General features: G+C 45.2%; 1 protein-coding gene across 2 annotated transcripts; it reads right to left on the bottom strand.

Annotated features, from left to right (window-relative positions):
* Positions 1-242: 242 nt before the first annotated feature.
* Positions 243-25,836, bottom strand: YIPF7 (Yip1 domain family member 7). Of its 2 annotated transcripts, none has more exons than XM_081876006.1 (6): positions 25,737-25,836; positions 23,690-23,806; positions 21,576-21,742; positions 15,571-15,716; positions 8,071-8,252; positions 243-3,163 (listed from the first exon to the last, which is right to left on the bottom strand). In XM_081876006.1, the coding sequence occupies exons 2-6, from the start codon at positions 23,803-23,805 to the stop codon at positions 3,001-3,003; spliced, it is 774 nt and encodes a 257-aa protein (XP_081732132.1). In that variant the 5' UTR covers position 23,806; positions 25,737-25,836; the 3' UTR covers positions 243-3,000. The 2 variants fall into 2 exon arrangements, with proteins under 2 accessions (XP_081732132.1, XP_081732131.1); XM_081876005.1 differs by having other exon boundaries at positions 25,691-25,827.
* Between the last annotated feature and the right edge of the window lie 1,414 nt (positions 25,837-27,250).

Raw genomic sequence — 27,250 nt, 5'->3', positions numbered from 1 at the left:
GAACTGCAGGATTCATACATGTGCCTTTCCCATCGCCTATAAAACACATTTTATTTTATTTTTCCTGGGGGTTTTTTAAAGCAAAGTTTTCCAGTGCCTTAAAAAAAAAGGCGTTTCAGCAAAAATGCTTTTAAAAGCAAACATTTACAGCTTAATGCTTTCCCTGTGTAATTATTAACATCCCCTTCCTGGTTTTATTTCATTTTCATCCATTAAACAAATAAAATGTAAATCATATAATCTAATTTCGGTAATGGGATTTAATGCATGCTAGGTAGGGGGAGAGCAGAAAACATTTAGATGTGAATACAGAAGTAGATAGCTCCAAAAATTAATGCATAATTTTCCTGTATGCAGAATCTTTTTCATTGCCCATTCCCTCTTCGCTCTCTCATACACTGTCTTATTCACGTACACACACTTACCCCGTGTACTGATTTACAGAAAATGCTCACAGGGTATACTATTCACATACTACTCTCAAACCCAGACAATATTCACAACACAAGCTGTGTACACCTTACTAGCTTAAAATGCAGCTAGGTTGTCCTTTTTTCTCAATTCAACTCGAAGCTGGTTTTGGGGTGAAATGCATTAAAATATAGTACACTCATACCTTGGCGGTCAAACGCCTTGCGAGTCGAACATTTTGGCTCCCGAACGCTGCAAACCTGGAAGTGAGTGTTCTGGTTTGCAAATGTTCTTTGGAACCCGAACGTCCAACGCAGGTTCCACAGGTTCCAATCGGAAGCCGTGCCTTGGTTTCTGAATGTTTGGGAAGTTGAACGGACTTCCAGAATGGATTCCATTTGACTTCTGAGGTACGACTGTAATTCTTAAGAAATGACAGGCTAGATATAGACTGTGGCTAACATCACAGATATGGATGAAAAGATATGGATTGTGGCTAATGCCAGCTGTGGGAACGCACTGGATGGCTGAGTAAAATAGGAATATGTGCACAGCCAGGCATGGTATAGTAGCTGATGTAAGTGTTACTCTTATTGCAACATCCCTTTCCATTAACTTCATAGACCAATATGTCCCTAGACACTGTCTGCTGGCAGTTCCCTCTCCCCACTTAATTCTGAGCATTTGGAATGGTCACAAACATTCCGTAACACTCAAGCAGTTCAGCCAATGGCTTGAGAGGGCTCATGTTCATCATAATATTAGCCAATCACTACAGAGGTTTCAAAGAATACAGTCTTTGCTTAACCATTTTTTAATTTAAAAAATGATTACATAATGAAGAGGGCTTAACGTGACACAATTCTTTCTCTCCACCCCTCACCCCAAACTCTATACATTCTGTTCCTCAGATCGATATTATGATCATGAAGAGCTGAATGAGCGAGATAGCCAGTGAGTGAATGCTCAACTCAATTCTGAATTGGCCTGGTAATTAGTAAGTTTTTTTGGGGGGGGGGGACTGTTGTCTGCTTTCTGAGAATTCTCTCCCACTGGGAAATGATGGTGTGGTGACAGTGCTATGTGTAAGTGGATGATCACATAGTCTCCTGGAAAATGTAATTCCCAGCGTCAGCCATGGCTGAAAACCAGCTAGAAATTCAAAACCCTCCCCACCTCAAAACAAACAAATCCAGGAGCAGGTTCTAGATCTAGAAGTGGGAGTGGGAATATATAAAAAGGTTTGCAAGAAACAAATGAAGATAATTGGCCCGAACAGAGCAATTATTCACCCAGTAAAAGAGAGAAGGGTTAAGTGTTCGGGCACATACTTCATTGCAACCAACAGACATTTCACTGGGAGTTAAGAGGTTAACGTAAAAGACCTTGATGTACGTTTTCCTTCAAAGCAACCTTGTCAGAATAACGTATTATATTCTGAGCCAAGGGCAAACTTCTGGAGAAAACAAGGCTGAATTCACAATACAGCAGAGGGGCCAGTTTGTGAGGGTGATTGGGGGCGGGCATTGTTGCATGCGTGACATCAGAACGCTGGGAGGAGCTGGGGGCGGAGCCAAATGCAGCGGCCATGCTGTTTCAATGGCCGGCAGCGCTGCCACTGGGGGGAGACTGCTTTGATGCTCCTTCCCCTCTGTGGGAAGGAAACAATCAAATTGTTTCTCAATTTGACCCTTTTACATGGTTTTGTATGTATTGTGGTATTTTATGCATTGTGACTTGCAGTTGTTTTTATTTATCATAGTTTAGTCATTATTTATTGTAACTGTCAAGAGTGAATTTCTGCTTAATTATTATTTGCTGATGTTTTGAGACTTAAATTTCATTGTTTCCTATTATATTCTGTTAGGGTTTTTTTGAAAATTACTTTATTTGATATAAGTTGTTCCATTTTAAAGTTTCGTTTTTATTATGACTTTTTGTATTGGATCAGATTATGATAAGGTGTGTGTTCTTTGCTGTATATTTTGTTGTCATAAACCACCTTGTATATAGAAATATAGAAGGGTGGTACAGTGGTACCTCTGGTTACATACTTAATTCGTTCCGGAGGTCTGTTCTTAACCTGAAACTGTTCTTAACCTGAAGTATTACTTTAGCAAATGGGGCTTCCTGCTGCTGCCACGCCGCTGCCACGCAATTTCTGTTCTCATCCTGAAGCAAAGTTCTTAACCCGAGGTACTATTTCTGGGTTAGTGGAGTCTGTAACCTGAAGCATATGTAACCTGAAACGTATGTAAACCGAGGTTCCACTGTATACAAATTAAAAGTAAAATGAAAATGAAATGATGGAAGAAAAGGAGCTGGCCACTAGAGCCATACCGCACTCAGCTTCACGGTTTGCCTTTGTACTTTTTAGACATTGGGGGGCTGGCCCTCACCCCCAAAATATTGGGGGGCCAAAAAGGCTCAGTCCCCAGGAGCTGGTGCCCCTCAATACAGCAAGCTTTCCAGGCTGAATTCGAGCCCTAAACCATGAGCCTCTAAATCATTCAAAAAGATCTGTAGATGGTTCTGATTTTGCAGTCCAACGTAGAGATAAGATAGCACAGTCTGCCTGGACACCAAAGCTCAGAAGATAGCCATGAGTGCAAAGAGACCATAGAGCAAAGCACAGGGGTAGGCAACCAGAAACTGCTGGCCTTCCATCGACAAGGCGGAAGTGAATATTTTGGAGGCTGAGAGGCTGCACCATCCAATAATAAGGAGAGCTAGCAGAGTTCCGAGAAACCCCCTGCAAGAACATAAAAAAACAAAATCCTACTGGTTAATAAGAGCAGAATAAAAACACTTCAAGAGCCTTCCTAATCAGGGATGCATTGATAGCCAAGGGCCAGTGGCAAAGACAATATAACATCAAGCCAAACAAACAGAAGATGAGGGGAGCAGGCAGGAGGGCATTTTTCATTTCGGATGAAAAACAGCTTCATAATTTGCAGCTTTAAAAGACTAAGCAGTAAGTAGTAAATTAGTCAGCTGCTATCTCGTTCGTTAGGACGGTAAGACAAACAACTGCAGCATTTTCATCCCGCAGCGAACCAGAAGCTGGCAGCAGATAAAGAGAAATGTGTGCATGATGTAATATTTGCCCTGTGCAATCTAGGGCAACGGGCACATCTGCCCTGCAAACTGATGCCGGCTTTGTATCAATTTGACTGACTTGTGGAGGGAGCTGGAAGTGGCAGCTTAGCGAAGGGTCTGTGAATTCGCTCGTGCCACTGCTGCCCCCCACCCTCCGCAGAGAAACAGTTGGCGCTTTTCACCCGGACAGAGGGAATGATGAATGAAGTGGCCGAATCCTGTCATAATGATATGCCTACTATGTTAGCTTGTTACAGGAACAAGCTATTTGTTTGTTCTTATATTTACAGTGGTACCTCAGGTTACATACACTTCAGGTTACATATGCTTCAAGTTAAAGACTTCGCTAACCCAGAAATAGTGCTTCAGGTTAAGAACTTTGCTTCAGAATAAGAACAGAAATCGGGCTCCAGCGGCGCGGCAGCAGCAGGAGGCCGCATTAGCTAAAGTGGTGCTTCAGGTTAAGAACAGTTTCAGGTTAAGTACGGACCTCCGAAATGAATTAAGTACTTAACCTGAGGTACCACTGTACGTCGTATCCCCTTTTCCTCAGTGCAGCTTACAGCAATTTCATCAGTATCTAATTGGCAGCTTGAGAAAACAAAGGAAGGGAAAACGAAAATGATAAAGAATTCATTTCCAGTCACTAACCATTTTTTTTGGTCCTCCATTACTGTTCTTCTCTGTCTCCAAAATATAGCTCTCTTGAGATACACAACCTGTTTGGCTTCCCTTGGTCTCTCTCTTCCCTACCAGTCGCCCCTCACCCCTGTCCCTGCCCTTACCGCCCATCCCGGAAAACAAATCACACTTTTAAGGAAAAGTCTATTCGGGCCCTTAAATATTTTGCAGTGAGGGACACAGGTGATGTGTCAGCTGACAGAGAAGCCACCATAGATAGGAATGGTGCCAATGCCAGTTTCTCTTCATTGCTTTTTCTTCCCCTCTTGCTCACAGGAGAGTTGAGCCTAAAGATGCAAGGTGCTATTTCATTGCCTATCTTACTTTATATATCTATACCTATATATCTATGAGGGACGCGGGTGGCGCTGTGGGTTAAACCACAGAGCCTAGGACTTGCCGATCAGAAGGTCGGCGGTTCGAATCCCCACAACGGGGTGAGCTCCAGTTGCTCGGTCCCTGCTCCTGCCAACCTAGCAGTTCGAAAGCACGTCAAAGTGCAAGTAGATAAATAGGTACCGCTCCGGCAGGAAGGTAAATGGCGTTTCCGTGCGCTGCTCTGGTTCACCAGAAGTGGCTTAGTCATGCTGGCCACATGACCCAGAAGCTGTACGCTGGGTCCCTCGGCCAAAAAAGCGAGATGAGCACTGCAACCCCAGAGTCGGTCATGACTGGACCTAATGGTCAGGGGTCCCTTTACCTTTATATATCTATGTACATCAGAGGGGCGGAACTTCTGTTCTGTGAGCCCAATTAGAACCACCAGATCTCCCAGTTTGTCCTGTGAGACCATTTCAACTAAGCCACGCCCACCTGCTCTACACCCAAACTCTTGATTCTTAATCTGCACAGGCAAAAATGGGTCATCTGACATTGTGACATCAGGTGATTGACAGGAGAGTGGTCCCACCCACTTGTCAAACTTGGTCCATTCAGGCTGGGGGAGAAAAGCTAGCGGGCTAGATCCAGTTTCCTAATTCTGATGTTCATGGAACATGACATACAAGGAGGGGGGGAGCCATAGGGATTTTATAGTTTAAATTGTGATGGGTTCACTGGACATTTTATCTGGCCATTTTCTAAAATGGCAACAGGTCTCTTATGAAGTCTGGCAATTCTCCAGAGTAAGCCCATTTTGCTGTTGGTGTTTTTAAAAATACACACGCAGTGCTTTATACATAACAATGATTACATATACAGATAGGTAGCCGTGTTGGTCTGCCATAGTCAAGACAAAATAAAAAAATTCCTTCCAGTAGCACCTTAAAGACCAACTAAGTTAGTTCTAGGTATGAGCTTTCGTGTGCATGCACACTTCTTCAGATACACTGAAGTGTGCATGCACACGAAAGCTCATACCTAGAACTAACTTAGTTGGTCTTTAAGGTGCTACTGGAAGGAATTTTTTTTATTTTGTAATGATTACATAGTTAACCAATTAACCCTGCCTATTGCTGTAGAGACTGCTAGGGTTGCCATGTTTTGAAGAGCAAAAAAGAGAACACATTTGTCGGCTTCTCCTTTTAACTATGAATCGCTATGATGACTCTACCCATGAAAAAGAGGACGTGTCCTGGAAAAAGAGGACATATGGCAACCCAATGACAAGACAGAATTAATGGTGAAACCACTGTTTGCCACAATAAGGGAAGAAGAATGCTTTAGTATATGGATTGTTGCCAGGACAGACTTTAGCTGCTCAGTGGAGTAAGGCGGAAACTCAGTACGATAAAGAAGCAACAACAACCAAGTCCAGCAGCAGCAAAATGTATTTAGATGCAACTGCTGCTTTGTAAAATGAATCAACAGGATTTTTTTCTGTTCCATTTCCTGGCTGCAGTTGATCCAGAGCTGCTTTTGCAGCTCCCACTGTTCCATCATTGATTAGGGTTGGAGGAAAGCAGGTGGTTACTAGCAAAACATTCCCCATAATACTATCCTAACCTGGGCCAGCGCCCTGAACAGGTGATACAAGCCAGATATAATTACCTGGCTCATCTGTTGGTTGTGTAAGCAAAATTAAACTTTCCTTTAACAGAGGCAGTGTACCACATTGTGTGCTGGGAAGAGGCAACAGAGGGTACTAGGGCTGGGCGATATATCAATATATTGTCCAAAACCGGTTTGAAATCCATATTGTTATATTGGTTTCATAATTTTTGATCTGGCATATACAGTGGCACCTTGGTTCTCAAACTTAATCCGTTCCGGGCGTCCCTTTGACTCCCGAAACCATTCGAAAACTGAGGCATGGCTTCTGACTGGCTGCAGAAGCTTCATGCACTCAATTGGAAGCTGCGTTGGACATTCAGCTGCCAAAAAATGTCCACAAACCGGAACACTCCTGCATTTGCAGTGTTCGGGAGCCGATTTGTTCGGGAGCCAAGATGTTTTACAACCAAGGCACCAGTGTATCACAAAGCCTGTTGTGTGTGTGTGTGTGTGTGTGTGTGTGTGTTGTGCAAAAATCACAATGCAGGAAAAACTGTGAAGCCAGCCAATGCCTCTACATAGCTCCATCCTTATTTCAGACACCATGATATATCCTTATATTGCGATATTTAGCTGGTGATATATCATGATGTAGAAAATCAATGCAGTAGTACCTCGGGTTAAGAACTTAATTCGTTCTGGAGGTCCGTTCTTAACCTGAAACTGTTCTTAACCTGAGGTACCACTTTAGCCAATGGGGCCTCCCGCTGCTGCCGTGCCACCGCCGCACAATTTCTGTTCTCATCCTGAAGCAAAGTTCTTAACCCGAGGTACAATTTCTGTCAGCATCACCCTTGAGCCAGTGTACCAACTGGACTCATGCACTACAACCCCGACTGGGCTAGGCGAGCTGGGTAGCACTGCCAGCGACCACCTTTCTCACAGGGACAGGTCACCGTGCTGTGGACTCACAGCTTAGAGCTGAGAGCACCGGATTCACTTGCACAATAATACAGTCGTTGCGCAGCAGAGTCTTGCAGAGTCTTGCAGAGTATAAACCACTCGGAGAGCAGCTCTGTAGAATATCTTCCTTTTATTCTATAGCTACAACTATGATACAAAACTATATACAGAGCTAAAATATCTAAGCATAAATCAATGCTACACTGAGAGTCTGCAGCTGCTCTTAGCAACCTTATCTCTAGACACGATCTCTAACACTCTCTCTCTCTCCGATACACTCACTGACTGACTCACTGATTCACTCACTGACTAATTAAGTAGAAAGCAGAACATTGCTCCTCCTCTCTGTAGAATCAGCAGGCTCCTCAGGAGATTCTTGGATATGGGAGGGGTGAAATCTCCTCAATTTCTGGGTTAGCGGAGTCTGTAACCTGAAGCTTCTGTAACCTGAAGCGTCTGTAACCCGAGGTAGAAGAAGAAGAAGAGTTTGGATTTGATGTCCTGCTTTCTCACTACCCTAAGGAGTCTCAAAGCAGCTAACAATCTCCTTTCCCCTCCTCCCCCACAACAAACATTCTGTGAGGTGAGTGGGGCTGAGAGGCTTCAGAGAAGTGTGACTAGCCCAAGGTCACCCAGCAGCTGCATGTGGAGGAGCGGGGAAGTGAACCCAGTTCACCAGATTACAAGACCACCGCTCTTAACCACTACACCGCACTGGCTCTCTGTATTGCCAGGCCCTAGAGGGTACCTGTCACTACCATGATCTGAGTATCTAGAATAAATTTGGCTGTCCGCAATTGGAAAAAAGCATGTTAGCCTAAACAGATCCAGCAAAGCAACTCCCATAACTCTCTGTTTCCCCCATTGCTTCTCCTATCCTTTCTTGTTATTTCCTGGTGTCCTCTGTCTCAATGAAGCTCACATTACCCCTTCCTTATCATTCAAAGCAACCTGCCAGCATTTGAGATGAAACTTCCTACTTACTGTAAGGAGAAAAAGACTGCATAGGTTGATAGGATCACCATGGGCAGCAGGCAGTAGCCTAGCACACTCGCCACACAGCCATAGGAAACACTTGTGAGGCTCATCAGGCTGAGCAAAGCATGAATTGCTGTGCAACCAATAGCACTCATGCCGTAAACGTAGCCAAAGTGGACTTTTCCGGCCTGTAGAAATGAAGAAAGAGAGGAGGGGATCACCATACAAATGGTAGATCAGCCGGAAAAGAAGTGGAGGGCCTTCCTTTCTGCCAAGCCATGGAGGCAATGGGGGTAGAATTTGCTGTTATGTGATTGAATCCCGCCTTAAAAAAGGGACAGATGAGATGCATCCTTAAGGATGCAGAGATGCATTGATTATGAGGGAAATGTGCTGGAAAATGTGGGGCAACGTTTCATTTGACACAACATCATTAAGAATAATAATCATTGTTATTATTATTAGCTAAGCTTCCCAGCGGGTGGCGCTGTGGGTTAAACCACAGAGCCTAGGACTTGCCGATCAGAAGGTCGGCGGTTCAAATCCCCGCGACGGGGTGAGCTCCCATTGCTCAGTCCCTGCTCCTGCCAACCTAGCAGTTCAAGAGCACCTCAAAGTGCAAGTAGATAAATAGGTACCACTCTGGTGGGAAGGTAAACAGCATTTTCGTGTGCTGCTCTGGTTCGCCAGAAGCGGCTTAGTCATGCTGGCCACATGACCTGGAAGCTGTACGCTGGCTCCCTCGGCCGATAAAGCAAGATGAGCGCCGCAACCCCAGAGTCGGTCACGACTGGAGCTAATGGTCAGGGGTCCCTTTACCTTTAAGCTTCCCACAAATAAATCAGAATGAGTGCTCAATAAATAGCAGATGTAATCTAAACTCCCTGCATTTTTGTGTGCAAACAGATCAGGAGAAGGGGGCAGATGGGGGAATCAGCGAGGGGGCTCCATGACTCCTCGCCGGAGACCAAAGGGGAGAGCACGGGTCCTCCGCTGCCCACACCCTCCCTGCGCAGAAGACTTCCACGCAGAGAGAGTAGGAGGAGACTAGGCATCAAAGAACTTCTTTGCTGGAAGAAGTTCAAGAAACACCCACTGACGGATTCTGCCAGCGATTGAGACAGCGTGGCTGTCCGGACAGAAAGGGTTCACCCAGGTAACCCAGCCAGGTGTGGCAACGACTTATGCACGAGCAACCTCTAGAACCATTACAGATACCTTTTATGAATCTCCAAGCCGATGGCACCAATAGTACAATTGTGATTTCTTCCCTTAATATTGCAGCCAAAAAGCAGTTGCTGCTGCATTAACCTATCAGTGACCGTTGACCTTTTCGTGGCACTTTTCTTCTTCCTTTGCTTCACCCAGTTATCATCCCCCCCCTCCTTTTAGGGTGCAATCCTACACATCCTTAAAAAATAAAGGTAAAGGGACCCCTGACCATTAGGTCCAGATGTGACCGACTCTGGGGTTGCGGCGCTCATCTCGCTTTATTGGCCAAGCGAGCCAGCGTACAGCTTCCAGGTCATGTGGCCAGCATGACTAAGCCACTTCTGGCGAACCAGAGCAGCACACAGAACCGCCGTTTACCTTCCCGCCGGAGCGGTACCTATTTATCTACTTGCACTTTGAGGTGCTTTCGAACTGCTAGGTTGGCAAGAGCAGGGACCGAGCAACGGGAGCTCACCCCGTCACAGGGATTCGAACCGCCAACCTTCTGATCGGCAAGTCCCAGGCTCTGTGGTTTAATCCACAGCGCCACCCGCCTTACCTGGGATTAATTCCCATAGAACTCAATGGGACTGACACATGAGGAGACCCACATGGGACAGCGTGTTAATAGCTATCGACTCTGTAACAAGGACTGTCGTGGCAATTTGAGAAGACACTTTTATCTCTGAAAGAGAATTAACGGGCCACTGGCTTTTCCAACACTCATATTTCCAGCACTCCCCCGACTGCTGCTGACATACTATGGGTATATAATGCCATTAGTGTAACAGATTACTATCAACAACCTCGATTGTCATTAAAGGTTTTCAATAGGTTTAGCATTTTCAATTTGGGCAGGGAGGTTTGATCTGCAATATTTCCTGCAGATGCCGCGCATAAACACAATGCCAGCAATAATCAGCTAATATTTTAACTTGTTTGTTCCAGAGCGTTTGATTAATTGACACAGCCATACTTAGCAGCTTAATCTAAGATTAACAAATTGCTTGCGCCAGAGGCAGAAGACAGCAAGATAGCAGCTAAATGAAAACTCTCTTTGATATACTGCTTGGCGGAGGAGGGAGGTATTGGTGCAATAAGAAAGGGAAGGGGGTAGTTGGGGAGGACAGGAGGGAAATGAAGCTGGAACAGATCAAGTCAAATTATCTTCCCGTTTCCCATGTCCCACACGCGTTTCTATCTCCTTGACTTTCATTAGAGGCTTGTTTGTGGGGTGGGGGAATTAACTGCTTTGGAACTTAATAGTTCTGATGAGGTTTATGTAAACAGAACACACATTATTTTCTCAGATCTAACCTTTTATGACTTAGCCCACAGATGGCAACTTTGGCCCAGAAATACTTGCCATCCCCCAAACTGCCTGAAATACAGACCAAGAAGGAATATGTTCAAGGCTCTCTGAGAGAGATTTTGCCAGAAATTGACACAGAAACCAGCAACCTGGAAATCTGAATGTCATTCAGTCCCACCGCACCAACTGCTCAAGGCTGCTCATTGTCTTTTAGGTCTCTGTTTCAGGTGGTAGAACAAGTGTGGGGAACCTTTGGTCTGCCAGAAGTTGCTGAACTACAACTCCCATCAACCCCTGCAGGTATGGCCAATGGCCAGGGACGATGGAAGTTGTAGCTCCCAATATACAGTAGCTCCCAATGCATTTTGCCATTGATGATTGATCACTGCTCCACAGCGCCTTCTGGTGTCACATTTTTATAACACATTTTTAACGTTATAATGGACCAGTCCAGCTGAGTCCCTGCAGGGGTAGATACAACCTAAGCCGCAGCCTTTCTCAACCTGTGGGTCCCCAGATGTTGTTGAACTACAACTCCCATCACCCCTAGCTAGCAAGGCCAGAGCTCAGGGATGATGGGAGTTGTAGTCCAACAACATCTGGGGACCCACAGGTTGAGAACTGCTAAGGCCATTCTTAAGGAAATCAGCCCTGAGTGCTCACTGGAAGGACAGATCGTGAAGCTGAGACTCCAATACTTTGGCCACCTCATGAGAAGTGAAGACTCCCTGGAAAAGACCCTGAAGTTGGGAAAGATGGAGGGCACAAGGAGAAGGGGACGAGATGGTTGGACAGTGTTCTCGAAGCTACCAGCATGAGTTTGACCAAACTGCGGGAGGCAGTGGAAGACAGGACGGCCTGGCATGCTCTGGTCCATGGGGTCACGAAGTGTCGGGCACGACTAAAGGACTAAACAAGGCCATTCTTAATGGTGTGACGGTACAAGGCTCTTTGTCTTTGTCCCTTTATCTGTGTTCACCAGTATTCACAATTCTGGAACAAAGGAAGCTGTTTGATCTAGCTTAGTATTGTCTACATTGATTGGTAGTGGCTCTCCACAGTTTCACAAAGAGGGATCTCCCAGACCTACCCAGATATTTGGGACCTTCTGCATTGAAAGCAAGTGCTCTACTATTGAGCTATAGCCCTTTCCCCTACGGTACATGTGACTGTCCTCCTTAGGGTGGTTTGTTTCTTCTTGTACTGCTACTAATTCCCTTCTTGCTGGCTTTGCAATATATACCATAGACGATAGCTTCTTCAGCAGCAGTAGCAGCAGTATTCCTGGGAGGAGTGGCAATGCTGTAGATGGCAGGTTTTCTTCGAGCTGATTTACCCCAGTCTTTTTGCATATGATAAACCTAGACAGCATCTGAAAAAGCAAAGACATCACCTTGCCAACAAAGGTCCGTATAGTTAAAGCTATGGTTTTCCCAGTAGTGATGTACGGAAGTGAGAGCTGGACCATAAAGAAGGCTGATCGCTGAAGAATTCATGCTTTTGAATTCTGGTGCTGGAGGAGACTCTTGAGAGTCCCATGGACTGCAAGAAGATCAAACCTCTCCATTCTGACAGAAATCAGCCCTGAGTGCTCACTGGAAGGACAGATCGTGAAGCTGAGGCTCCAATATTTTGGCCACCTCATGAAAAGAGAAGACTCCCTGGAAAAGACCCTGATGTTGGGAAAGATGGAGGGCACAAGGAGAAGGGGGCGACAGAGGACGAGATGGTTGGACAGTGTTCTCGAAGCTACCAGCATGAGTTTGACCAAACTGTGGGAGGCAGTGGAAGACAGGAGTGCCTGGCGTGCTGTGGTCCATGGGGTCATGAAGAGTTGGACACGACTAAACGACTAAACAACAACAACACCAGTAATTCCTAGCCAGCCTATGCCAATTTATATAACCAAACCACCACATGAATGCCAGCACCATACAACGGTAGGTGTCATGGAAGGCTTAAAGGACATACCAGTCAGAAAGGTAGCCAACTATGCTTTTGTTTTGTAAACGGAGGACAGGAAACTCCACACAGCTACATCTAAGTCCAGTGCCACCTAGTGACTAGACTGCATAATGACACTACCCTCCCGGTAAATTTCTGAATGTTCTCAGCCACATGTAAAAAAAAAAAAAAGGTAAATGTGGACTCATTTCTAGGAGTGCCATAATCATTCATGCAACCAGTTCTCTACATGGGGCGCTCAGGTGGAATTTGGCAAGGCTGACCAAAACAGACAAAAGAAAACTGCAGCGGAAATGGGCCTTCTGGCTGCGAGAAGCAAAGTTACAGGGAACCAGGCAGAGGGCCTTCTTGGTAGTGGCGCCCGCCCTGTGGAATGCCCTCTCATAAGATGTCAAGGAAATAAACAACTATCTGACTTTTAGAAGACATCTGAAAGCAGCCCTGTTTAGGGAAGTTTTAAATGACTGATATTTTAATGTATTTTTAATATTTTGTTGGAAGCTGCCTAGAGTGGCTAGGGAAACCCAGCCAGATGGGCGGGGTATAAATAAATTATTATTATTATTATTGTTATTATTATTATTATTATTATTATTATTATTATTATTGCATCTAAATGAAAACAGGCCCTCACCCGTGTGCTATAAACTCAACCTGCTGGTAAGGTGTGCCAATTGGTGGGGTGAAAAATGCCACATTGTAGTTCTGTTCCTTCAACAAGGTTACAACCATCATGTCACATGGGTTTGTGAAATGACTCCAGTTTGTGCATGGCAAGGATACAGAGTTCAAAAGTGCACTTTCAGTACCAAAAAGACTTGAAGGTCCTACAGGTGTATCAACTTTCTTTGGTTTATTTTCTATATGGTGGATGCAACAAGTAATAGCCATTACTTGGAGACGATGCATACATTTTTCAATGGGTGCAACCACTATGTCTTCGACTCCAGGGGTAGCAAATGCCCTACCTTCCAGAGATGGTTTGGCTACAGCTCCCATCATCCCTGACCACTGGTCCACACTGTCTGGGGCCAAAAAGAGTTGGAGGTCCAATGACAACTGGAAAGAACTAAGTTGGCTCCTCTCATTCTACTCCATCCCTTCGCCGGGAGCTTTGCTTAATGAGGAGGAAAAAATGCAGCCTGGTCTCTGGGCTTTAACAACAGCTTGATCTCCAGAACTCAGCACATCGAAGGTTTTCATCACATGGGAATGAACATTATAACCTGCTAATTGGTGCTGATCCAGCAGCTGTTTAAAAGAGTTGCCAACTTTTTGTTTCAAATGTTCTGGCACCTTAGCAGGGTCAGGCCCCAAGTGAATCAGAAAGCAGAAGTCATCAGATGCTGGTAAGCCAGAGGCAGAATCATGGACAAAAGTCTTCCTCTTTGGCAGGCGCAGAGAGTCAACATGCGCCAATGAGTTCTAAAACAAGACAGGCCAGGCTACATTTCTGCCTCCTTTTCTCTCCCATCTTAAGCCCCCGTGGAGGGCAGCTATGGCAGAATCACACACATATAGAGTGGTACCTTGGGTTATGTACTTAATTCGTTCCAGAGGTCCGTTCTTAACCTGAAACTGTTCTTAACCTGAAGCACCACTTTAGCTAATGGGGCTCCCCCTTGCCACCACACCGCTGGAGCACAATTTTTGTTCTCATCCTGAAGCAAAGTTCTTAACCCGAGGTACTATTTCTGGGTTAGCGGAGTCTGTAACCTGAAGCGTATGTAACCCGAGGTACCACTGTACACAGCAGTCTCACATGCAGCCTTGTGTGAAATTGGCTGAACCTAATGATCTGGCATCCTAACATGCAAAAAAAGGAAAGGTAAACCCCTGGACGGTTAAGTCCAGTCAAAGGCGACTATGGGGTTGCGGCGCTCACTTCGCTTTCAGGCCGAGGGAGCAGGCGTTTGTCCACACACAGTTTTCCAGGTCATGTTGCCAGCATGACTAAACCGCTTCTGGCGCAACGGGACACCATGACGGAAACCAGATTGCACAGAAACACTGTTTACCTTCCTGCCAAAGTGGTACCTTTTTATCTACTTGCACTGGCATGTTTTCGAACTGCTAGGCTGGCAGGAGCTGGGACAGAGCAATAAGAACTCACCCCATCACGTGGATTCAAATCGCCAACCTTCTGATTGGCAAGCCCAAGAGGCTCAGTGGTTTAGACCACAGCACCACCCGCATGCACTTTTGGGGTACATACTGTTTAGGGAAGTTTTCAAAGTTTGATGTTTTATCGTGTTTTCATTATTTTGCTGGGAGCCGCCCAGAGTGGCTGGGGAAACCCAGCCAGATGGGCAGGTTACTATTATTGTTATTAATCACATAATTAGCACAACATGTAGTGTTCTAAGCAAAAGCGCTGCTGACAACTTTTAAAGGAAAATGTCTCAATAAGGTCGTTTCAGGTAACTACTTAATTTTTATTTTTTTAAAAATGGGTTGGGTTGTTGTTTTTCTCCTGTTGGTACCTAATTCATATATTGACAGCCCTATTTGCTGATGCTCTTAGCCACTTTCCTCTCCCAGTTGCAAGAAGCCCTTTTTGAACAGGTCAGGAAGCACAGCAGCTGCATCACGTCTGAGTGGCTCGGAAGATTTCAAGTTCAATGTGTTGCGCTTTATATAATGGAAGGTGCCTGGGGAGGGCACAACCACACAAGGCAGCTGAGAAAGCTTTCAGTTCATCAATTAAGTTGGTTAGATAGCTGTAGGTGGTGCGTTCAGGTGTGCTTTCCCACTATCCCAGCGATAGGAAGCCTGTGGCTCTCCTGATACTGTGCGCTTGACCTCCTATCATCCCTGACCATTGATCAGAAGCAGCTCACTCAAGCAGGGTGCAGCCACAAGGCTAGCTTCCTAGCAGATGAGTCGCTGTTGCTTTTGACATTCCTTAGCACGCGGGGCTTTTAATCGGGCTCCTTCTCCCTACAAAGCCCAAAGTCGTTTGCCTTTCAACTGAGGATATTGCTATGAGAACAGCGGCAGTTTGCACTATACCGTACCAGTAGCAGCATCGCTCCAAGCGCCAGGCAGAAAACCATAGGCCCTGTCAGGTCCGTCTCATTCATGATGCTGCCATCTGCTGGCTTCATTGGGTTGAGGACGGTTAATGTTTTTTGCCAGATGTGATCGAAGTTGATCCCCAGCTCTGCAACAGAGGAGGGGGGAAGAAGTTTCAAAATGGTTAATCATCCTAAATGAAAAACCTCAGTGCAATAGCTCGCTTTAGAATAACAAAACAGTCGGTTGGCTGTAGGCAAATTATTCTAATGATGCATGCGTTGTAGCCAAGACTTAATTTGGAAGTATTGATTACTCAGTTAGGCAAAGGAAAACTATGTGAACCAGATCACTGACAGGAATAGCCCTGTTGAATCAGGCCAATGACCCATGTAGTTCAGCATTTTGTTCCTGCAGCAGCCAACAGAGACTTCTGGAAAGTTCACAAGCAGGACCTGGGTGCAACAGCCTTCACTGCATGCTCTGTTTCTCTTGCACCCGATACAATACATGGATGAAATCGGACATCTTTCAATGCGAATGTTGATGGATATGCTCTTTATATCCATGCTAGGTAAAGGTAAAGGGACCCCTGACCATTAGGTGCAGTCGTGCCCGACTCTGGGGTTGCAGCGCTCATCTCACTCTACTGGCCGAGGGAGCCAGTGTACAACCTCCGGGTCACATGGCCAGCATGAACCAGAGCAGCGCACGGAAATGCCGCTTACCTTCCCGCTGGAGCGGTACCTATTTATCTACTTGCACTTTGATGTGCTTTCGAACTGCTAGGTTGGCAAGAGCAGGGACCAAGCAATGGGAGCTCACCCCGTCGTGGGGATTCGAACCGCCAACCTTCTGATCAGCAAGTCCTAGGCTCAGTGGTTTAACCCACAGCGCCACCTGGATCCCATATCCATGCTACTTTTATTTATTTGATTAATGAGCTGCCCGTGCAATCCCATTGTACAAGAAGATATTGCATTGTTTTCATAAGGCAATCATTAATTTTGGCAGACAAGAAAGTGGCTGTAGAGGACACTTCGCTTCGGAGTAGGTGGCTTTCAGGATTCAGTAACATAAGCTTTGTCAGAGTCATTGCAAACGGAATCCCTTATCCAGACCTTGTTCAGAGCAGAAATGAATTTGCTCTCCGCCATAATAATGAGTTCCATAGCTTTACCGCAGAACAGTCTTGAAACAGTTACAAATGTACAGTACAAAATACAAAATAACACATTGCTCGTAAATAAGCAAGGAATGCGGTCTGATCTTCTTTTCAGTCATTAATACAGTTCAATAACTTTCCTCTCCCTCTAATGAGATCCTATGGAACCATCTTGCTTGTTCACTATCTCTGATACTACTGCTGGCTCCCGCAATTGACCAAGACGCTGAGTTCTCAGGTTTTATCTTTTTGCTGTGAGAGATCTCTGCTTGGGTTTCTGGGATGAGCCATCAATTAGCCTTAAACACTCTCCTTGCCGCATTTGCTAAAGACAAACACTTCATGCCTAATGCAAACCTCTCTGCATAGTATTTTAAATACAACACAGTCAAACGTAGCATTGTATGAATATTAAGCTTATACTATTAAAAGGCCTGTTCTACTAGTGATCCAACAAGCCGAATGCAGCCTGTCAGCTGCAAACCTCTCAGCATTTTTTTGCGGGGGGGGGGGGAGGCTTGGATGAAGTCTAAGCTGAATCAGGCAAATTTGGAGAGATTCTGGGCTCTTTCGAGTTGAAAAAGGTATTCTGCAAGGCGTCCTATGCCAAATCGGGCTGCTCTCAAAGCCACAGGGCTGCCTTAAAGCATCAGAAACCCCAGAAAGCACAAAAAGGTTGAAACACTCTAGCTCTGTCTAAGCATTCTGTCTTTGTGTTAAGCAAAATGTGGGGGTTTTTTGGGGTGGGGGTGATGGTGAGAGAAGCAGGCAGATCCAGTCATCCTTCACAGTAGGCTTAGATTCAGTGGCTGGCTAGATTGGGCAGTGAACAAGGGTTCCTGGGCTCTGAAAGGCCCCCACCAGACCCTCACAAAACGTCATCGCCCTCCATCTTCTTGTCCAACACCTGGCCTCTGAGAAAGAGGCAAGTGGGTCCTTTTTTGCAGTCATTTTGGTGAGATGGCCAGGAAAATGCCTGTGCGTTTGTAACACAGAGACATGTTTTCTGTGGCACCTAGGAAAGCCATATTTAACAACAACAACAACAACCTGAAGTTACAAATGTATTTCTAATTGCTATCCAACTCCAGTGGTGGATCAGAAATTCTCCTAGCCAGCTTGCTTGGAAAAATGTGTAGCAACAGGGGCGGCAGAAGTGTGTGAAATTACCCAGGCTCCCAGCAAAAATAGCATTTTGCTTCTGATATTTTCACAGTCAAGGTGGTTCCCAGTCAGTGGTTCCCAAATCGTGGTCTGTGGGATCACCCATGGTCAGCGAGCTTCATTCTGATGGCCTGTAGCATGTGCACACTAAATATTCACAGTGACTTTCAACTGTCCTTTATTGCTTATTTTATTTTTTTATATTTTAACATTGTATTTTATTGCTTTACAATTTGAATCCGGCGGGCTGCAAATTGTAATACAATAAAATACAATTTAAGAAATAAAAGAAAGCGATAAAAATGCAATTAAAAATCGTAAAGCATCTAGCACAGCACACGGCAATTTCTACAACAGGCAGAGGAATTGTTCAGTAGAGTGTCGGCAATTGTCCAACGGTCTGTGGAGGGGGTGGAGTTTGGGTGCCAAAGGTACGGTGGGGGGGAGAGGGGCATGGTCCAGTGAGAACTGAGGAACCCGCAAACTCATGAACCATCTATGAACAAGCCACTGTCTCTCTTCCTAATAAGATTGCAAGGATAGAATTTGGAGATCGTTTAAGCCACTTGCGTTCCTCCCTGGAAGTTCTTCTTAGGCAGCTTCCCAGGCTTGGGTCCCTGGGTGTGGACTACAACTCCTATGCTCCTAGGCCAATGGCCATATTGGCTGGGGGTGATGGGACTTTCTGTCAGGTTTCGGAGAATCTGATCCCTCCCATGGTGGCACCCAATAAGCAGAGAAACAATAAAAGTTCTTACCAAGCAATTTATTCAATAATTCACAGAGAGCAACGAAGGAAGGCAGTCTCCCTAAGATAATGGCGTTGCTCCAAGTAAAGTCCCAGCCCCTCTGTCTCTCCTATTCTATATCACCCCTGTGTTGGCTAATCTGAGCTTTCTTCCTCTGAGCTCTCTGTTCTAATACCCTCAATGCACGCCTGGTCCTGGGTGAGGGGGTGGTCAGGAATGCTTTCCAGAGACACTGAGTCTGTCAGATGTCTCTCCCCTGATGCTTCTTCTTCTTCCTGCTGTTCCTCTCCTGATATTTCCCAGCTTCTCCCCTCTGCAGCCTCTGAACCGTGCCCTTCTGCAAACCACTGTTCTAAATCTATACTGTCCTCCTGTTCTTGGGAAGGTTCAAAGGAACAGGGAGCAGTCCCCACAATTCCTCCTCAGTCCAGCCTCTGACATCTGTCAGGAGTGCCAACTTGGCCCCGTGACTGTGGGTGCCAGGGGCTGTGGGCGCCATGCGGCTTGGTGTGCTCTGGCACCCAGGGACCCAGGGAGTTAGCATCTACTGAACTTGTAGTCAAATGGCATCTGGGGACTCTTGTGTTGCGGGAGACTGCTCAAAGGAGTAGGTTTCAAATGTGATAAGATTAGGGATGGGTAATCTGTGTCTCTCCAGATGCTGTCACACTTCAACTCCCATCAGCCCCGGCCGGCATAGCCAGAAAGCTGGAATGATGGGAGTTGTAGTTCAGTAACACAGAGAGAGCCATAGGTTCCCCACCCCTGAGACAGGTAGATAGACTTGGGGGTCACTTTTGTCCTCTTAGGGATCAAATGGAGATAAAAACTGTGCATTATTTAAACGTATAGGAAAAGGCTAGACTCTAACAGGGGAGTCCTATGGAGTGCAAATACACAATCAGAGCACATTCAAAACACATCCCGCTCTCTCCCCCCCAAAAGAATACTGAGAACTGCAGTTTAAGGGTGCTGGGAATTATAGCTCGGGGGGGGGGGATTACAGTTCCCGGTACATCGGAATGAGATGCAAATATTCCACTAGGTATTTCATGTACAGATTTTTTAACCTTTCTCATTATTTAAATCTAACACAGTTGATGTTGTTATGGTAATCTATAGTATGTTATAGTTATAGGAAATTTATCAAGTTTTGCCTTGGAATATGCTGCCTTTATTTTTTTTTTAAAAAGCCGGCAAATTTATTACTAGATATGTAAACAAGATTATAACAAGTGTTTATTAATTATAGGTACCTTAACATGATATCTGATTATGCAATATAAATATAGAGGGAAAGGCAATGCTATGAAATCTGAATACGAAATTTATTGTGATGCTGTCATCTAGAGGCAGTAAAGTACATGATGTATGTGCCATAAAAATGAGTTATCACCTTTATTTTCCATGCAAATTGTAGTGCTGCCCTTTCAAATATAAACATGTGTCTGTGTTACAAATGCAAGACAACAAATTAAACAAAGCTCTCCCCCCCCCAAGCTTCTGATTTGATAGCCTAAGATTGAATATTGCTTTTAAACATACTTTTTACCTAGGATTTTGACTGTGCTGTGATCAGTTAAATTACTATTCTGGGCGCAGAGCAATTGAAAACGTGTGTGTGTGTGAGAGAGTGGTAAGTTAACACATACCAAACTTCAATAAACTTTTCTCTTGCTTACATTTATTCATTTATGAGAAAGGGAGTTTTAATTGCAATTTATAGTTTGATATTTCGGACATTATGAAATGTCTATTAAGAACATGTGATCTGCTGCTTAATTTTAACAATGAAGGAAGTTGCCAAAATGGAGTCAAGGAATGGAGTAAAATCTGGCTTCTGGCCTACAAATGGTGTAGGCCCAATTGCCTTCCAAATCCGGCCCGCAGATGGTCTGAGAATCTGTTAAGTTGTGGGTGAACATATCAGACGACACAGCCCTTGTTTATTCACAGGCCAGAAACAGCTCTTCAAACAGCTCTTGTTTATTCACAGGCCAGAACAGAACTGAACTGAAGGGTTCAGTCAGCCTGCTTATATAAAGCTCCAGTACAACGTAACTGTAACAATTTTCTAAAACTATCCAGTCACTGAACATCACTTTCGATCCCTTATTTGCATAACTATCTACAGTATCCCCCTGCTGGCCCAGGGTGAGAACTTCAGTACATAACAGAATCAGCATGTTTTTACATTAGAATGTGTGCTTTTGTTTAAAATGCATCTCTGGGTTATTTGTGGGGCACAGGAATTCGTTCATTCCTGCCCCCCCCCCAAAAAATTATAGTCTGGCCCTCCACAAGGTCTGAGGGACAGTGGACCAGCCCCCTGCTGAAAAAGTTTGCTGACCCCTGGTGCAGAGGGTCAGAGCAGGCCAAAAACATTTTCGACTGCTGGAGGTGAAAGACAAGATTCTCCCTTGCCATCAATCCACAAGCACAAATCAAAGGAACTGCCATTTGAACTGTGCTTTAACATTGCTAACAGGATAGCATCTTCCATCACATCTGAGGGCAGCCAAATAGGTTAAGGGATGCAGGGCAAGTCAAGTGGCAGGTCACACAACACTGCCATCTAACACTACCTGGGCACAACTCCCAGCCCTTGAGCATCTGCTGCCTGAGGCCACGCTTTGCCCAATGACAGGGCCGGCTCTAGGAAGGATCACTGTGCGTTTTGTGTGGAGAAATGTCAGCTTCTCTTGTTGGGAAGCCAGAAAAAGGGTAATATTCCAGGCAGGTCGTTTCCCCAGCCTCAGACGAGTCCTACCCCTCATTTAGACAAGTTCTTGTTAGTAATATTATAAGGAAGGAAAATAAATCACTTCCTTGACACCGCAGAAATTTGTGATGAGTATTAAGGGATTCTGCTCCACGTATAAGCCGCCAGAATATGGGGAAAGTGTAATTAAGCGTTTTAATTCCGTACCTTCTAGCAAAGGCGGTTCTTCATCAAAGCTGTCAGGGTAATTGTTGTTAGGCAGGAACTCTGAGGTAAACGCCGGTTGAAAAATCTGGCCTGTGTACTGCTGAGAAGACGAAGCCCTTTCTGGAGAAGCAAATGCATCTGGCGGTGGCGAGGCAACTGCCCAACCTCTACAAGGAAGACAACATGGGGAACGGGAGTCAAAAGCACTGCTACTGGAGTGAAAGGGCATCTTCCTCAAAATAGTGAAGTATGAATTGGGTCTAACCAGGGGTCGGCAAGGCTTCCCGGGCATGGGCCGGATCACTCCCACGGAGATCCTCTGTGGGTTGGGCCGGAGCACCAGAAATCGCATCTGCGCATGCCCAGATGCCGAAAATCACGCCTGCGCAGAAGCTATTTTCAGCATCTAGGCATGTGCAGAAGCGATTAATTTATTTATACCCCACCCATCTGGCTGGGTTTCCCAGCCACTCTGGGTGGCTTCCAGCAAAATATTAAAATACAATAATTCATCAAATATTAAAAGCTTCCCTAAAGAGAGCTGCCTTCAGATGTCTTCTAAAAGTCAGAAGATTATGGGATAATGCACACAGTGACTTGCAATCTCGATCACACGCAGTCTGTATTCTGCTGGCAGTAGGAGTACAATATGGGCATGTCTTTAAGTTAACATCTTACATTAAAACCTGACAGTACCAAACTATTGAAGGCTTTTCACCAAAGCCAGACTAAACATCTTTCCTTCTGCTGTGTTGGATGGCAGGTTGAGAGGAGTTCCCTACCAGGACAGACTTTGCTTGTGTGCTGAAGACAGCGATTCCATAAAACATATTTTGTTGCACTGTGCAAAATATGAGCAAGCCAGGGCTGAACTGATATTACCCTTGCTGGTACCTTTCCCGGGAAAAACAGAGGCTCACTGTGTCAGGTTCCTATTGGAAGACCGAACAAATGCTAGAACATTATCAGTGGCAAAGTTTTTATCTGTGGTTGCAAGAACCAATGATCCCTATATTCTGAACAAAATGCTTGTTTAACCTGGAGGTAGGCTGTATGAATTGTGTATTGCTTTGTAACAATTTGTTGGTCTCTGGACCGTAATAAAGATTGATGATGATAGTTGTTTATTTCCTCAATATCTGATGGGAGGGCGTTCCACAGGGCGGGCGCCACTACTGAGAAGGCCCTCTGCCTGATTCCCTGTAACTTCACTTCTCGCAGTGAGGGAACCACCAGAAGGCCCTCAGTAAAACCTGTGTGCGCTTCCCTCCTCACTGTGCCCTGCCAGTTCCTCCTGCTCCTCATCATGGCTGCCAGGTACCCAGTGCTCTGGTCTGCTGGGCGCTCTCGGACTCTTGCTCCTCCACTGCTGTGGCTGTGCCATGTGCTGCAGCCACGGTCCCTTGCCGTGACCCACACTGTGGCCCAGCACCAGCAGAGTGTCGAGGACCCTGGCTGCAGCAGTGGAGGAGCAAGAGGAGGCAGCAAGCACCCAGCAGCGGGGATTCTCTGTGAGCCTGCTGCCCTGAGACAACCACCTCACCACGGCTCATAGGCGAGCCAGCCCATGAAAAAGATGAGCTTTCTGTAGCATTTGGAAATTGGAGAATGTGTCTTGTTGGCCTCAGAATGCATGAAATGGGAGGCAGCATGTTTCCAAAAAGAAAGAAAGAAAGAAAGAAAGAGAGAGAGAGAGAGAGAGAGAGAGAGAGAGAGAGAGAGAGAGAGAGAAAGAGAGAAGGAAGGAAGGAAGGAAGGAAGGAAGGAAGGAAGGAAGGAAGGAAGGAAGGAAGGAAGGAAAGTAAAAAATTGCTACAACTGTGTTCAAGAAACATGGGGATTAATATGGAAAAACTATTGGGGGGATCTTGTTCTAAATCTGTGTTATTACTTCTTCTTTTTTTAGGTAAAGGGACTGTAAAGTACCCTAAGCATACATTTCAATGTTTTGTGTTTTATTATAAGTGCAGCCAACTGATACGCCTCATAAAATTCTCAAGGCTGGAACATGTTTTTAACAAAAGGGGAAAAAACAATTAAATTGTGTTATTAATTGTAATTGAAATGCGATGTTAAAATTAAATCAGTAAATTTGTTCTATTTCAAGCACTTACTGTTTGCCTCCATACTCATTTCCAGGGGGTTCAGGTCCGCTATAACCTTGCTCTTGGTTTTCAGCGATGTAATCTGACTGGTAAAAATCTATATCAAATTGCTCAAAGTTTGACATACTGAAGAGAAGGAAAACAGGTTACTTTAGCAACAATGTAATCTGAAATTCGGCAAATGTTTGATATGTGTGCCTTTTGGAACAGAAGCTGGAAATCCAGGTTTACTGATATACTGGGCGTTTTCTCTGGAATTAAAAGCATTTCTTTCGTTAATTTTACAGTGAATCCAAATGATGCTGCCGCTAAACTATTGCATTCTATAGCAAGTCTATAAAATCATGGGCACAGCAGAGAGGTATTTTTCTCTGTAGGAATGCTAGTGAAACTGGCATTCAATTTACTATATGTAGACTCCGTAAAGTATATATTGACTTTTTCATAGTTAACTTAGCACTACAATTTATGGCGATGGCCCCTGGCCCTAGCTGCTAGCTTAGAGCTTCCCCCCACTCTTTAAAAAAATATTAAACAAGTTAATGGAAAATAGAATTTACCTATTTTGCAGGTAGGAGAAAGAAGCCAACAATAAAGACTTGTCATCAGTGCCATCTGGCTAGAATCAAGCCCTTCCCTTGTGAAAGGAGACTATTGAGGTCCACCAGATAAGATATACAATCATACCTTGGTTTTCGAATCCCTTGGTACTCATATGTTTTGGCTCCCGAATGCCGCAAACCCAGAAGTGGGTGTTCTGGTTTGCGCACTTTTTTTGGAAGCCGAACGTCCGACGCAGCTTCTGATTGGCTGCAGGAAGGTGCTGCAGCCAATCAGAAGCCACGCCTTGGTTTTCGGAAGTCGAATGGACTTCAGGAAAGGATTACGTTCAAGAACCAAGGTACGACTGTAAGGTTGTCAAGGAGAGGGGAGGTGGAAGGACTTATAGAGTCCGCTTGTTTTCCGTTTAGCTGTGGCTCTCTAGTCAGAAGTGCCACTGAGTGAATTAGGGCTTACCCTCCAGGAAGTGGGTACGGGATTGCATCTTAACGAAACCAAACAAAAAATAAGAACTGCCATCCTGAATAGGGGCAAATGTCCATGTCATCCTGTTTTCTTGCTGATATGGTACCAGCAGGTTTAGGGTGTGTGTGTGTTTGTGTGTGCAATGGGGCAATAGGGAGGTGGGGAAGAGTTGTGAGTGATCTGTTCAACTGGAGGGCTAGAGAATGTCCAACTAGGCCTCTAAATCAGGCGTAGGGAACATGTAGTTCCTCCAGATGTTGTTGGACTCCAAATCCCATCAGCCATAGCCAGGAGCCATAGCCATCAGCCAATTGCAATGGATGATGGGAATTGTAGTCCAGCGACTTCTCATCCTCACTCTATCAACGAATAAAGCCAAAGAAAATGTAAACCCATGCAGGAACAACTTTCTAAGAAAAACTTTAACATGTGATCAGTATTTCATTGGGAGTTCTTGGAACCCCCCCCCCCAAAAGAAAACACCACAGAACGCATTTTGTATTTACAAGTGCTGATTGATATCCTATAATCAAATCAATCTGCTTGAGCCTGATGGCTTCATTTATCAAAAATACTTAGCACACAACAATTATGCCATATAGCAACTCTCTTTCCTGCTAGTTAACAAATCATTCATGTTTCCAAATTTAGAAGAAAATCTGATTTATTTTTAATAAGTCTAGTAAATTAGGGGTTTTTTATTAGAAATGTGACATTTTCTATAAATTATGTGCACATAAAATTATGGAAGTACATAATAATTCTTAAAGCAACCCTGGAATATATTTTCTAATTTAATTGTCGCTACAGTTTTAATGCTTTAAAATGCCTTTAATATTTCTCAGACGTACCCCTCCCCCCCAAAAAACCCCCACCCCAAACAAAAGCCAAGCTGTTGCTATCAATTACTTGAGTGTGTCTAAAAGGTGCACAGCTGGGACTTAGAACTACTCCTTCTAAACATTTAAAACTGAAGGCCCATACCTCTTCCTACCGTCGATGAAAATTCCCTACCATAGATTCAGCTTACATGCAGAGAGACGAGCCAAGCCTTCTGGTGTCTTCAGCAGGGTGATCTTGAGCTATTTATAAAGTCCTAAATTTGGCTTTCCAACAGATGCATGACAGAAAGACTTTCAGTGCCATGGACATTATTTCCAACATGATTTGTCTGGTAACAGTGCTAATAAATTTACCAGAAAGTAGACAAGGCTCTTTACTTAAAACAGTATCTTTGGTCTTTGAACAGCAATTTTAAAAACCCGCCTTGCCTAGCGGGTCCCAGAGAAGGACATTGCACAAAAAAGGGTTCTTTGGTGTTGCGGCTTGTCCTTCGCAGGGGACGGGACACTTTTTCTAAACTTCTGCCTTCTGCTCAAGTGGCTGACAACACAATCCTATAGATGTCCACCCAGAGAATTTCCTAGCAGATGACCACAGTGCCTGGAGACAGACAGTCAGGTTCTGCATCCATAGCAGTGGCCAGAGGAGGAATGGCTGCTGGGAGGGAGCGATCAAAGGCATTAAGGCACAGGTGCAGATGTGAGTGGTTTGGCGGCGAGCGTTGCTCAGTTGGCGGCTGGGCGTCGGGGCAATCCTTTGTCTTGGATGGAGGGGAGGTTGTAGTCTCCACCTGCCCCTCCAAACGCTGGGGTATCCCGTTAAAGGGATCCGGGGGGAGTGGCCATGTCCGCGTGGCCAGGCAGGTCCCAGGGCCAAAGGCACTCCCCCAAGAAGCAGTCCCTGCGGGGGTCACTCTATTTGATGTATGTCTTAGGAATCTCTGCCTGGATTGACCACACATATTTGGATTGCCCCACGCCTAAGCCAAACCTCTTTCATCTGTATTCAATCAAGTTGTGGCCTGTATTGACCCCAAACCAGTCTTATTGCTCTCTTTATTTATATGGGTTGGGGTATGGGGACATGGGTGGCGCTGTGGTCTAAACCATTAGGTCCAGTCGCGGATGACTCTGGCGCTGAGGCGCTCATCTAACTTTATTGACCGAGAGAGCCGGCATACAGCTTCCGGGTCACGTGGCCAGCATGACTAAGCCGCTTCTAGTGAACCAGAGGAGTGCACGGAAACACCGTTTACCTTCCCGCCAGAGTGGTACCTATTTATCTACTTGCACTTTGACGTGCTTTTGAACTGCTAGGTTGGCGGGAGCAGGGACTGAGCAACGGGAGCTCACCCTGCCATGGGGATTTGAACCGCTGACCTTCTGATCGGCAAGTCCTAGGCTCTGTGGTTTAACCCACAGCGCCACCCGCGTCCCATAATAAATGGTAGGATTTTGATTAAATGGGATATGGATGAAAGTACAAGCTTCAGAACTGTGCCAGATAAGGAATCCCTGGGCTGCCTTATGCAAAGCAGCCTGGCTGGCTTAGCAAAGAGCAAATCTGTTAACATGACAAAAGGGGTTGATCGGGCCATTGGAGAGGAATCCTTTGGCCTGGGGAGATATATGTTGCCAAGATGTGTGCTTGAAGTGACAGGAAAAGAGAGTTTTAGTTCTGGGAAGCAGGAAGGAGAAGGAA

Source organism: Podarcis erhardii, assembly GCF_964252035.2.
Source record: "Podarcis erhardii genome assembly, chromosome: 9".
In the NCBI taxonomy this organism is placed as follows: domain Eukaryota; kingdom Metazoa; phylum Chordata; class Lepidosauria; order Squamata; family Lacertidae; genus Podarcis; species Podarcis erhardii.
Note: the sequence above shows the minus strand (reverse complement) of the source record. Positions and strands in the feature narration are given on the sequence as shown.